Here is a 13828-nt window from a genome sequence, read left to right on the forward strand (position 1 = left end):
GACTATTTTGAAGGGTTCCAACCCACCTATATCGATGAATCTCGGCTAAATCGATCGGCAATTGTCCGTATGCTCATACAACATGTTTTTTCGAAAGCATTACACAAATATGGCATAATTTTACAACTTGAAAAAACACAATTTTCAAGTTAATTAAATCTCTCGAAAATACTCTATAATTTATGTTGGTTTACGAAATACTTTTCAGTCCCTTTCGAGCTCGCTCCCCACCCTATTGGGAAATTTGGGGTACGGCAGTCATGGACCTGGCAAGAATGCAAATCGCTGGGTGCGATTAATCGTCCATTATAAAAATGGGCAATATTTACATTATGACGTAACAAGCAAATGACGCATCTTTTTCAAGGAAGTTTGTCATCTCATTAGGCCTTTTCAGCGCAATCCATATATTGTCTTCCAATATAATCTCTAAGATGCAAAATAAATGTAATCGTGAGTAATCGTGATTACTTTTCCAATGTAATCGTAATCGCAATCGACTACTTGCTGATTTTGCTGTAATCGTAATCGTAATCGTAATCGCGTCATTCGGAAGTAATCGTAATCGCAATCGATTACATTCATGAAGTAATCACCCCATGTCTGACTACCACTACCACGATAAACAAGTAACAAAGTATTTTTTTACTCTGAATGAAATTGGGCCTGCTAACCAGGCATCAAAAATATTCTTGGGCTTGCATTACAAGGATTTATATCACGTTAATGCCAATCACTTTTGTTTAAATAACAAAGAAATCGTTTCTTTGAGTCCATACAAATTTTGCAGATTTACAGAAAAGATTTTGTTGTTATTTGCCAGTCTGCTGCAAAATATGAAATCTGGAAGTCATTAGGGCACTGGTTCATGAACATATTTGGACACGCTCCGTTATGATAGCAAAAAAAATTCACACACCCCTTATCGTCGTATCATGAAATTAAAAAAAGCAACCAGAACGCTAAAAATCCCAACTGATAGTTGGATGGCAGTGACGGTAATAGTTGTTGATGAGAGAATATTCAAATATTAAATTCTGACCATACACAGAGAAATAAGTAGAAGCTGCCATGTGCGAAAAAGATTTTAGTTGACAGCGGGTTCACGCCCCTTCAAATGCTTTCTCCTGTTTGAGAACCACTCCTTCAGGGTATGACAATCCAATGCATAGTAGCTCAAAACGTCAACAATGTTTCTGAATACTTCATTTTCACTGAAGCAGTTTTATATTCTTGGCATCAGCTACAATCCAGGATCGGTCAATCTCTGATTCGTGGCGTGCCATGATGTTTGCTTCTTTTCTACTGGTCGACTCCAAGTTGTGCTCCCTGAAAATGTGATTAAATTCCAAAGTTTTGAATATGTCAATGAAAATTCTAAATTTTATGCAGAAATAAATATAAATATTTCACACATGCAGGTTACACAAGCGCAGGAAAGGCGCTCGGGTACATGTGAAATCCTATCACTGAGAAGGACTAAAATTCGCATAACGACTAATAAAAATATCTTGAATTAGGTCCGCGCTTTTTTCAATTCGGCCATTTTGACATTTACATTGACATTCAGACGCACAGGCCACAGTGAGAATGCAGAACTGTAACTCAGGATGAAATTTATAGCAGAACGTCTATGTACGTCTACGAACGGTCTATGTATATTTGTATGGTCCACAAAACAGAAAGATTACGATACCTGTTTCAATAAGACATGCGCTTGGGTCTTGGATTGTATTTGCTTGTCTCTCAATTTGACTTGGAGAAAAAGACAGTTGACTTCATCAACCTCGTTTTGCTGAAAATGTAATTGATTGCAAACAAGATCCGAAAATAAATATAGTAGAATTGTTATTCCTATGGGTTTGGATTTCCATTACAATAATTGACCAGACAAAGGACACATTGATTGTCTTTAGTAAAGACTTTGTGACATCTTATCGAAGGTGTTGAATACTTTTCCTTCATTGCAGTAATTGTAATTGTTCTCAATCTTTCAAAATACTTCCTTCCTGATTGAATTTAATTAACGAAATTATTTGGAATTAGCATGGTGTTTGCTTCTTTTCTACTGGTCGACTCCAAGTTGTGCTCCTTGAAAATGTGATTAAATTCCAAAGTTTTGAATATGTCAATGAAAATTCTAAATTTTATGCAGAAATAAATATAAATATTTCACACATGCAGGTTACACAAGCGCAGGAAAGGCGCTCGGGTACATGTGAAATCCTATCACTGAGAAGGACTAAAATTCGCATAACGACTAATAAAAATATCTTGAATTAGGTCCGCGCTTTTTTCAATTCGGCCATTTTGACATTTACATTGACATTCAGACGCACAGGCCACAGTGAGAATGCAGAACTGTAACTCAGGATGAAATTTATAGCACAACGTCTATGTACGTCTATGAACAGTCTATGTATATTTGTATGGTCCACAAAACAGAAAGATTACGATACCTGTTTCAATAAGACATGCGCTTGGGTCTTGGATTGTATTTGCTTGTCTCTCAATTTGGCTTGGAGAAGAAGACAGTTGACTTCATCAACCTCGTTTTTCTGAAAATGTAATTGATTGCAAACAAGATCCGAAAATAAATATAGTAGAATCGTTATTCCTATGGGTTTGGATTTCCATTACAATAATTGACCAGACAAAGGACACATTGATTGTCTTTAGTACAAAAAACTTTGTGACATCTTATCGAAGGTGTTGAATACTTTTCCTTCATTGCAGTAATTGTAATTGTTCTCAATCTTTCAAAATACTTCTTTCCTGATTAAATTTAATTAACGAAATTATTTGGAATTAGCACGACATGGGAAATGATCTTAATTTGATGTTCCAAGTATAGATCAGTAAGCAGTAGTTTAAATACAAGTTACCCCAGCTCTTTACCTTCAACAACACCTCTGTTCAATGTACACAGATCAAGCCTATCTTCAGCTCATATCGCATATATAGATAGTTATTAAGAAAATTAGGACTGCACAAACCAGCACATTACATGATCAATGGTGATATATGAAATGAGTAAATAGACTTACATGATCACATGTTTCCATGGGTTCTTGAGGCAAAAGTATTATCGCAAAAGATGACTGCACCGGCACAAAATCCGTTCAGATGACTCCTCACGTCACTATCAACATTGTCTGTTAGCACAGGCACGGTAGAACCAGGGGGTCTCTTCGAAGAGTCGACACCAGTTGGATGAATTTGAAGATCAATCCAAGACTGTTGAAAAGAAAATACTTGTTTCAAAAATTTGCAATACAAGGGAACTATTCAATATTCGAACAGCTTCTTTGAGGTGCAAAACTTCAATATAAAATTGAATAGTATATGCACATTGAAATGAGCCCGAATATTTTCGTCTGAGACTCGTCAGGGGTAACGTCAGTAACTAGTAGAGAACTCGAAAGAACGTTGTACATCAAAAATCGTATCACAAAATATCACGTCACCGGCATTCAGTATTACGCAGATATCACACTGGATACATTTGTATGTGACAAAAGGGTGTCTTTCATAGAACAAATAATTATTTTAATGGAAAGTTGCATGTGACCGTACCACCAATTTTATTACAGCACGAGTAGCATACTTTCCTGGATTGTTAATCATTTTAGTGGAATTTTACCAGCAAACATTCATAAAAATAACCAAATGCAGCAGAATCAAATTCATTATCTAAGGATATACCAGTTTACTTACGAAATACCGCGATGCTTACCAGTATTTAAAACAACAAATGCATTTCAAGAAGGTGCCAATTGCAATACATACTACCTGCACATTAGGGCATTTTTCATATTCTTTCCATCAGCCGCAACCCAGGCTTGATGAGTCCCTGATTCGTGGCGTGCCATGGCGGATCTTTTTTTACTGGTCAAATCCAAATGCTGCTCCTAGAAAATACGAAACATTACAAAGGAAAATTGTAAATTTGATGCAGAAGTAAATATAAATATTTCACACAGATAGGTTACAGAAGCGCAGGAGAGGTGCTCAGCCCCCCAGGTTGAGAACCACTGACCTAGCCCATTATAGTTCAGTAAGCAATAGTTAAAGTACAAGTTACACGAGCTCATTACGTTCAACTACAACTCTGTTCAGTGTACACAATTCAGGGTACACTTTACTGTGCAGTGTACACAGATGAAGCCTTTTTCAGCTCATATCGAATAGCCCGTAAGCTACTCTGCGAGATAGTTCGTGAGAAAAGTAGGACTGCAAAAACCAGCAAATTACATAATCAATGGTGATATATAATATGAAAAATAGGCTTACATAATCACATGTATCCATGGGCTCTTGAGACAAAGGTCTGTATCACATAAGATGACTGTGCCGGCACAAAACCCGTTACGAACGACTCCTCACGTCACCGTCAACATTGTCTGATAGCGCAGGCACGGTAGACCCAGGGGGCTCTTTTTAAAGAGTGGACATCAGTTGAACGAATTTGAGGATCAATCCAAGACTATTGAAAAGAAAATATTTGTTGCAAAAATTCGCAATTCAATTGAACTGCTCAGTAATCACGCAGATATCATACTGGATACAGTTTTTTTTTCTGCAATAAGTTGTGCGTGACAGAAGGGTGTATTTCATAGAATAATTGAGTAATGGAATGGTAAGTTGCACATGACGTTACCACCAATTTTACTCTGGCACAGTTAGTATACTTCCTGGATTGTTAACAATTTTTGTGAAATTTTACCAGCAAACTTTCATGAAAATCTTTTTCACAAAGATAACCGATTGCAACAGAATCAAATTCATTCTCTAAGGATATACCAGTTCACTTACAAAACACCGTGATGCTTACCAGTATTCCATACAGCAAATGCATTTCAAAAAGGTGCCAAGTTCAATACATACTACCTGCAAAATAGAGTTTAGTTCAGTTACCGTATCACAATAAACTCAGAAAAGTCAAATTTGGGGATTGGGCAAAACAAATACTACCCCTTGTGATCCATGGTTTGTTGAAAAGATTGTTTGTTTGGCTGTGCTATTATTGGGGCGATTTTTTGGACCTAAAAAGGTAAGATTTTGACTAAAAAAATTCAAATTCACACATATTTTGATGATGAAAAACTTAATTTTGACCCCATGTACTTAAATTAGGTGTTTCTCACATAGTGTTAGAATTGTATTGCCAGAACTTATCTTTATTTCTGGCTGGAGCTGTCTGTTCTGCCGAAGTAATTTGATCTGAAAAAATCTTTTAGCATGAAAATTGACAAATTTTTACATGAAAAAGAACTTATTTTATCGAAATCTGGACCCATGAATAATTCTAGTATTAGTCACATCTCGTATTATGGTAGAAATAATTAAAAATTTGTTGTAGTACAACGAAAGATACTTTCCTACATTTTCGGGTAGAAAGTGTCTGTCCTAACTAAGTAGCTTGGCAAGAATGAAGAAAGAACGTTCACCAGCTGCAGTTGTTGGCCGGCAACACTGAAGTTGTGCGTACACTGCACTCTCTCTCTCATTATGACAAAGTTGTCTACATTGCAAGTATTCATCATACGGTTTTTAATAGAAGAACCAATGTTCACGCAGTCTTGCTTCAGTTAGGATAGTGCAATAGGCTACGTTGAGTATTTGTTTCATTTGACAGTTTATGATTCACAATGAGCAGACGATGGTCCGTCTACAACGGTAGGACTATAAAGTAGGCTACAAGATGTAAATTGTAAAATGATAAGTTCACCGACAGTGCAATCATCTATGATACAAACGAAATGCAAGTTGCCAACAAAATTTTGATTTTGTAAAGAATTTTGGCAATTTTTGACCTAACGGTACAATTTTGACAAAATTCTAACCTATTTTGACATTTCAAAAAAATCGCTTTAGTCAACACCTTACCACTTGGAATAAACAGTAGGCCTACAGTGTAAAACGTGTTGCAGTTGAAAAACAATCAAAACCGTTGCATGACTGTCATACCGGCATTCAATTGCTGACATTGCAGTACTTGTCCACAATGGACCACAATATCGCCTACATAGTGATATTTCAGTGTGGATAGAGAGAACATCCCTTTATCCATATGTCAAAAAAGTTAATTTTATAGCAGCTTCCCATCAGTACCGTAGTACTGGACCTGGTCGCAGTCTGGTATATTATCAGATTCGAAGCTCGATCATCCAGCAATAATATCAGACGAATCATATACTACAAAACATCTAAAGAACATTCATATGAATAAGGAATATGAGTAGCCTGCTAAAACATCTAAAACAAACGACGTTACTGCAATGTCAAAACGAGTTAATTTTATGACTATTCTCACATTACATACATTCAATAACATTTACCGCATCTCCATACCTTACAGTACATGGAATTTATGATCCTTTACGCCATCAGGTAGCAGAAACTGCTTCAATATATCCATTTCGCCAAGTTTTTTCGTGTACCTTACTCTCTGCCTGAAGCCTGACGAACCACCAATTCGAATCCAAACTGAAATCGAGCGCGCTCTACCGTGACGAAGGTTGTGACCCCTCTGCGTCACAGGGAAATATGTATATTTCATTGAAATATTACCCTTAAACTTAGTGTTGGGTCAAGTGAGTAATATTATTTTACATATACCGTGATTTAATGTGATCTCCAAACGTAGCGATGGTTTATGAATGCAAAATTGATGATAAATTACCAAGTATAAATTTTCTTGAAAATAAGCCGCAGTGACGAAGTGTTACATGTAAACGGAGAAATACGCAGAAGCGTTGCGACGATAATGGCCCAATGCGTTTATATGCCCAAAAAGTGTGTCTGTACGCAGAAAAAAGTGTTATGAAGTGTTCAATACGACCTTGCGGATTTACAGTGTACTCTTTTGTTCAGTGAGTGACGTTGTTTGCATGTAAAAATACACGATTTAACATAAAGTCATATAAAGTCATATTTTGCTAAAAATAAAGTCATATTATTGATTTTTTAAGGTCATATAAAAATGGCCCTAGTCATTTCACAATCGCAAACCACGGTTGCTCCATGCTGTCGGTTGTGTTAGAACGAATCTTTCCTTTCAAAATCCTCAGATCATAAATTTACTTTAGGCTATACGCTATATGCTCGATATACCACTGACTTATCTCGTGTCGCAAATCCCAGCATCTACCAACGGACACGGACATGGCGAAAGCTGTCAAACCCGTTCAAACGGATGTCTCCAAGCCGGGTATGGCCAGGTTTCGAATTTGTTCCGGGTCGGACGGATCCATAACACACTACAGCGTTGAGCGGTACTCGACCAAGATGGGCAAAATAATGCGGAATTATTGCCGGAGAAAAAATATTGCCCTAGGCTCAGTTCGCTTTGGACTCGACGGCGTGCGTATAGGAGCCCTCGACACGCCCGAATCGCTGGGAATAGAAGACGGGGACTTGATCGATGTGTTTGCCCAGCAAGACGGGGGTCGCTTCTGACTACTATGGTTTCGAATGCTCAATGTCTCGATTCAGTATGGTATCGGATATCTAGAATCGTGTTGTCTTTGTGTGAATTGTAGTCAAAAATGGACTTGAACTTGGGTTACAGCGTGATGCGATAAGTATTTTGCGCATATCTATCTATGTTGGGGTATCTATCTATTCTATAATGTGACGTATTAGATATATGCGTTGTATTACCGGATTTTTCTCTTTCTGGTAGTATAAGAGTAACATATTGGAACTTTCCGAACGGTAACTTTTGCCCACATGTTCAACTGTCAAATGCGATTAGGTCGCGTGCTCATTATGTCCACTAACTCACGTTGCTCGTGTGCGTCATATCACAATGTCAAACCACGTGTCTTTAAAGGTATTTCTCGCTCCATCTGTTTCAGATCAGTAATTTACTTTAAAGATACACGCTCTGTGTACCTTTGAATTATTTTTCTTAACAAATTCACGCTTTTTCCTGCGGACATGGCGAAAGAAGTCAAACCAGATACGGTCAGCTTTGGAATTTATTGCAATTCGGACGGATATAAATCGAAGGTCACTGTTGATCGGTACACGACCAAAATGGCCAAAGTTATGGAGGCTTATTGTCAGAGAAAAAACATTGTTTTTAAGGCCGTTCGGTTTAGGTTCGATGGCGACCGTATAACAGCCGTCCACACGCCCGACTCGTTGGGAATAGAAGATGGGGACCATATCGAGGTCTTTTCCGACCAAGGCGGGGGTTGCTCCTGCCTGCTGCGGCCTCGAATGCTCGATGTCTACTCTTGGCACCGGCTTGATCACGGATTGTGAACTGAAAAGGCGTTTGTAAATATTTTAGCCGTCTCGGAGAGACTGTATTTTGGCATTTCCATTGGTCCACGGAATGGAATATCGTAAAGCATGCTCTCTTTACGCAAACTTCGGTGGATTTTGCGACGTGATGACGTGATGCGTGATACGATCAGCAATAATGGTATACCTAAATTCGAAAATGATAAATTTGTAGGTCTGCTATCCATGCTTTTTTACGATTGTTCTCGATATAATTTGGCTCGTAAAGAGCCAAACGAATTTCCATGAAAAATTATTTCATCACGTTACTACCCTTGTCGATAATTACAGTTTCGTAAATCTTAACCCGACCCAATGCCGGGTGGACATTTGAACATGTTTTATGGGTCCGTGTGCGAAACTACATGACAGTTGGTGTTAACATGCGAACTTATTCAGGGGGTTAAGTCACATTGCCTTCGAGTATGGAAGGTTAATTATTTCAGTTTATTAAAGTTTACCAAGGTTGATTAATGATATAGTTACTTTTTAAAGTAGACATTTGTCAGACAGGCCCTGGTCGGCTGAACAATGAACAATGAACATCCGTACTGCTTATTGACCGTGACGCAATTTAGTTGATCGTTTTGTCATGGTGAATGCAATTCCTACCTGTCTTGATTACGCAAATTCAATCACTATTGTTCGCTGACACGTGACACTTCTTACTCATCCAATATGTCTTTTTGCATCCACGCATCCAGTCCGAGCTTTGTTGTTGTTCACTACTAATTCAGTTTGGGCCGTTTATGGAATCTCTGATTGCATCGCTATCAATGAGCGATTGCATCGCTTGTTCGGAATCTGTTGAATTATGTAACAATTGTTTTATACTTTTACAATAAGTGCGTATACGTAGCACGTACTAACGTACACATCCTAAAAATACAGTCTCGCCGGTATTTTTATTTTATTGCATTCGTTATATTTTCAGAAATTGCGTAGGTTGTATTTAGAGATAGTTACATTAACCAAGTATGGAAAACAGCTCTTTCGGAGAGTTTCGCTAGACGTAACAAATACGGAGTACGGGCATGATTATGAAGAAATAATGCGAGTCCGGAATCAGGATGTTATCCTGTTTCCGTAACACTAACCGTATTCCTGTATAGATGGAACGCAAACTATCGGAGCTTTGAGATCTCTATGGTTACTACTGTACTCTGCTAGCATATGGCGGTATGTGGTTATATTAGGCATGGACTGTGCCTGTGACAATTCATTGCCTTGTTGAAAGATATGATCTGTATGTGCGAAATCGTAGTTAGCCAAAGATATGAAAAGTGAAAACTTTCCTTACAACGCCTAGCATTGCCTGCCTGCCTGGACTTCAGCTAACGAAATTATCGATAATGTGACCTATAGTAACCTATCTATACCTTTGGCGAAAAGTAAAAACAGGGCTTGTGACTCGTCTGCACCCGCAACACGCAGAGATAGTGATGTGATAAGTATCTTGCTATAATTTAATTACTGGTATCGCCGACCCAGATCAGAACGCGTCAGAAACGAATCCAGATAAACAGTGATGTATTTTGAAAATATTTGCTGATCAAACCAACTGTAATTTATTGCGGGAGTAGAGTAAGCAGGCTATTGGAATGCCCATGTCGCATTCTTAATATCAGCAAGATCTTAACCAGATTTGGTTTGGGTTTATTGTACTCGCAGTAGTTGAGATATCTCGTGGTGTTGCAATGTATTATATAGTTCTAGCGAGGTGATGTGAAAGGGAGAAGATTTGTTAAAAGTCGATGTGTAACCACTTGGATGCTCATAATGTAATTATGGTATTATTAGCTTCAATTCTGTTATGTATTTACCGATTGCAGCCCATCTACATCACGATGAAAAGCAATCAAAACCTTTCCTTACTGGCTAGCAGCTATGTCTATAAATAATTGCTGCCTTCAACAATCGGTGTAGCCAATATAAACACTTGTGTAATGTACATATTTCGGCACAGAATATCTGGCTCAACCGTTTGGCTTACATTTTACTGACAAATAGAATTCACCAGTACCCATGTACCGTAATAAGCACAGGATGTAGGCCTAATCATTAGTGAAATCGTAATACGAAATCTGAGTGCACCACCGATTGTCTGCAATCAAGATATCCGGTATCGTGTAACGTTGTGACACTCACGTCGCAAAGTGGCGATGTTGTCTTCATGCCTTGCTGATGTAAAGTGAATGCGTGTAGTTTCGTAATGATTGTTGTGATTTCGAGTGAATTTTAAGGCTGCACTCAAGAAATTTGAAGGGAAGAGAATAGAATAGAAATAGGTTGTTGTATTTATACTGATGTGTGTAAATGCCACGTAGTTTTGATGATCAGTGACCATTTGGGAGATGGGGAGAGGGGTGGGGAATGTTCTAATAAATGTATGAGATTGCTGATGCAGGGTTGCGTACCAGTGTTGGGATGACTCGAGTCATGACTTGACTCGAGTCACTTTGTTAAGATGACTTGACTTGACTTGACTCGGCGTATCAGAAATGTGGATTGACTCGTGACTCGAAGCAGAATTCACGAGTCAATTTCAAGTCATCAAGCAATCGATGTCGATAAAAATCACTGTATCTTGCCATCGGATTGTTCGCGAAACGCTGGCGTAACCCGTGTGAGCGACCAATTATTCAATGATCGTGCGTTTTACTGGGCCTCCATTGTTCTCTCACAAATAAATTGACCGCTTACGAAGTGATCGAAGCTTACAGCTTACGCTGTCGTAAACTAGTATAGTAAAGTAATTTATTAGAAAAATGTCATTACTGTTTTCTGTACCTGAACCAAACCTTTTGTTTTATTGAAATTGAATTCGAATATAGTTTATATAGTCCTCGACCATTGGCGCAGGCGCGAATTGAATCATCAATTTGTAAATGGGTAATATACAGAGGTGGTCAGTAACGAAGTACTTCTACTTTTTGAAGTACTTGAAGTAGATTTTGCCAACTTGCACTACTTTTTAAGTAGTTATGATTGTAGACTACTTCTACTTCTACTTGACAGTTTTCAGTTTTGTAGGCAAAAATAAGCGTAAAATACCTACTTACTTACTTACTTGTGAACCACCAGTCCTACTTCTACTTGAGTAGAAATTTCGGCGTTACTTCTACTTCTACTTGAGTAGCGACGGTGACTACTTTGACCACCTCTGGTAATATATTGCATCATATCAATTCATTTCTCTATTCTCTATTTTGTCTGGTAACTATAAACTGACGCTATGCAATTACTTAACGCAGTTTAGCATTTCTACATACATGTAAGCGATACAGCGCCTTCTTACGTGTATACTTACCTTCATATTCGTTCATCGGTTCAGAATCAATGACCAGTCAATTTGTATTTCAGAGAGCTAGCAAAATGAAATGGCGTAGGCATGCCTCATACTTCGAAAAGGCAACTTGACTTGAAATGTGACTTGACTCGAGTCACCTCCAAAAATCGAGTGACTTGACTTGACTCGAGTCACCTTCGAAAATCGATTGACTTGACTTGACTCGAGTCAAAATGTGCAATGACTCGAAATGACTCGTGACTCGAAGGTAGTGACTTGATCCCAACACTGTTGCGTACACAGCACCGCATAACGCCGCAGGGCCTGCGCTGCAAATACCTCAAATTTGTAAAGTCGGTAGCGGCAACCGTATGCTGAGCCTGTCGGAGCACTGTCGGACTTCTAGATGCGAATAGTGATACTGATAAGTAAACTGTCTGCGTACAAAGTAGGAAATAATTCTGTTGTCGATCCAATTCTAATCTAATTTGTGGAATGTTTCTACGCTCTAATTTTATTCAAATCTAATTTCTGGTTTTCCTGGAAATGCCACAGGAGTACTGTATAAGTGTATATAGTGCGAAACGAGGCAAGTTTTCTTTACATATATTTGTCATTGTCTGCTTAGGGAGATTTTTTTTACCTACGAAATCAAAATTTTGACATTTTTTATACCTTAAAAAACTTAATTTTGACAAAATTTTGACCTCACGTATGCAAATTAGGTGTATTCGCACATAATGTTATAATTGTACCAGGTATTTATCTTCATTTCTGGTTGGAACTGTCTGTCTTTACGAAGCACTTTGGCCTGAAAAAAACTTTTTTGACATAAAAACTGACAAATACTTACATGGAAAAACTTTATTTAACGGAATCAGGACCTATGAAGAATTCCTGTAGTTCTAGTACATCTGAAAATTTTCTAGTCATACAAGTCTGCCTTGAATACCACTCAATATTCAGGTTCATAGTTCTAAATACCGAACGGATTACAAAGCCTAGCCCTGGAGTATGGCTGAGAACTTGCGACCTACCGATATCCGATTCACCCAAGACACTATATCGTCGCGTTTTCAAAACGGAGACGACGTGATCGAGGCAGCCAAAGCTATGTGCTCCAGAAGACATGACGAAGCCATCCCGATCATGGAGGTGTACCAGCACCGCGGCAACTACTACTCGAGAAACAACAGGACCCTGTACGTAACGAGGGTAGCTGAGCTCAACGGCGCCGTTGAGACAGTACCGGTACGTGTCGTGGAGAAGAGCCAGAACGATCGTCACCGGTTCACGACCAAGAATGACGGGGAATCGGTCCGGTTTCGTAACGCAGACGAAAGGGATCCTTTCCCTTGTCACTAAAACCTGTACGTGTACGATTTGATGAATTACTATTGCACAGGGATGGCATTCAACTGGATTAATTGATTGATTACCCAATAAATACTATGTTGCAGCGTGCAGCAAAAACCCCGATGTAAACATTTAAGTTTCAATCCCTGTTCCTAATCTCGGACTTTCAGTTGTGATTAAAGTTTCTTGAGAATTAAGTGCCATTTGAAGCGCTAATCACGTAGAGATTGTCAGTGACGAAGTAATTCTACACTTGCCGAATATTCAGCTATGCTGTGGCTACTTGCAACGCTCACTCAAGTGCTTATGTTCTTTGACAACTCTGATATCACGTCGATGCCGTAAATTAACATCCTGTGCATTTCTATGCTTATCGCTGCCGTCCGAGTATTGTCTTTAACATCCAATTGCCTTTTCGTTATGAATAAGCATTTGCTGATGCTTGGAAACATGACTACATTGCTGCACGCATCGATTGGTTTGTTCCGGAACGGTATCGTCGCAGTCAGATTCGCAGGAGGAATGAAATTCGTAGCACAGCTATCGAAAGCAGACTTGTGTAAACTACCAATCCAGTTTGTTGGCGGTCAAATAACTGCTGATTTTGTGTAGTGTAGTTGTAGTTCTAGTAGCTGATATTGTAAAGCGAGTAGATCTAGAAGCGCATTAAAAAGATTAATTGCCGAGCCACTAGTAAACACGTGTTGTAGTTTGACATGGAAAGTGAGACTGGTGTTCTGTTGCTAGCTCAGAGCCATCACCACTAACAGAGGCGTAGCCAGGGAGCAGATTTTGGGGATCCTAACCCCACCCATTTAAATCTTGTACCAATGTTCATGCGGTTAGCTGATCCTATTCCTATCCAAATAAATTATTTAAGTTGCTTCG

The 13828-nt window shown here is 38.7% G+C and overlaps 1 protein-coding gene and 1 long non-coding RNA gene across 2 annotated transcripts; one reads left to right on the top strand and one right to left on the bottom strand.

Annotated features, from left to right (window-relative positions):
- Window positions 1–2986: 2986 nt before the first annotated feature.
- Window positions 2987–6866, bottom strand: LOC145436221 (uncharacterized). The gene is made up of 5 exons (XR_013914227.1): window positions 6355–6866; window positions 4835–4890; window positions 4294–4486; window positions 3793–3911; window positions 2987–3237 (listed from the first exon to the last, which is right to left on the bottom strand). It is a non-coding gene; the product is annotated as an uncharacterized LOC145436221 (long non-coding RNA).
- A 5617-nt stretch (window positions 6867–12483) lies between these two features.
- LOC145436222 (uncharacterized) lies at window positions 12484–13389 on the top strand. Its single transcript, XM_080313578.1, has one exon. It carries the CDS (start codon window positions 12599–12601, stop codon window positions 12947–12949), a length of 351 nt encoding a protein of 116 aa, XP_080169704.1. The 5' UTR covers window positions 12484–12598; the 3' UTR covers window positions 12950–13389.
- Window positions 13390–13828: the final 439 nt, after the last annotated feature.

Source organism: Botryllus schlosseri, chromosome 3, assembly GCF_051294905.1.
Source record: "Botryllus schlosseri isolate E-star chromosome 3, Bs_hap1, whole genome shotgun sequence".
Taxonomy (NCBI): domain Eukaryota; kingdom Metazoa; phylum Chordata; class Ascidiacea; order Stolidobranchia; family Styelidae; genus Botryllus; species Botryllus schlosseri.

Coding starts and splice junctions, on each gene's coding strand:
- LOC145436222 (XM_080313578.1), top strand. CDS start 12,599: ATGGCTGAGAACTTGCGACCTACCGATATCCGATTCACCCAAGACACT.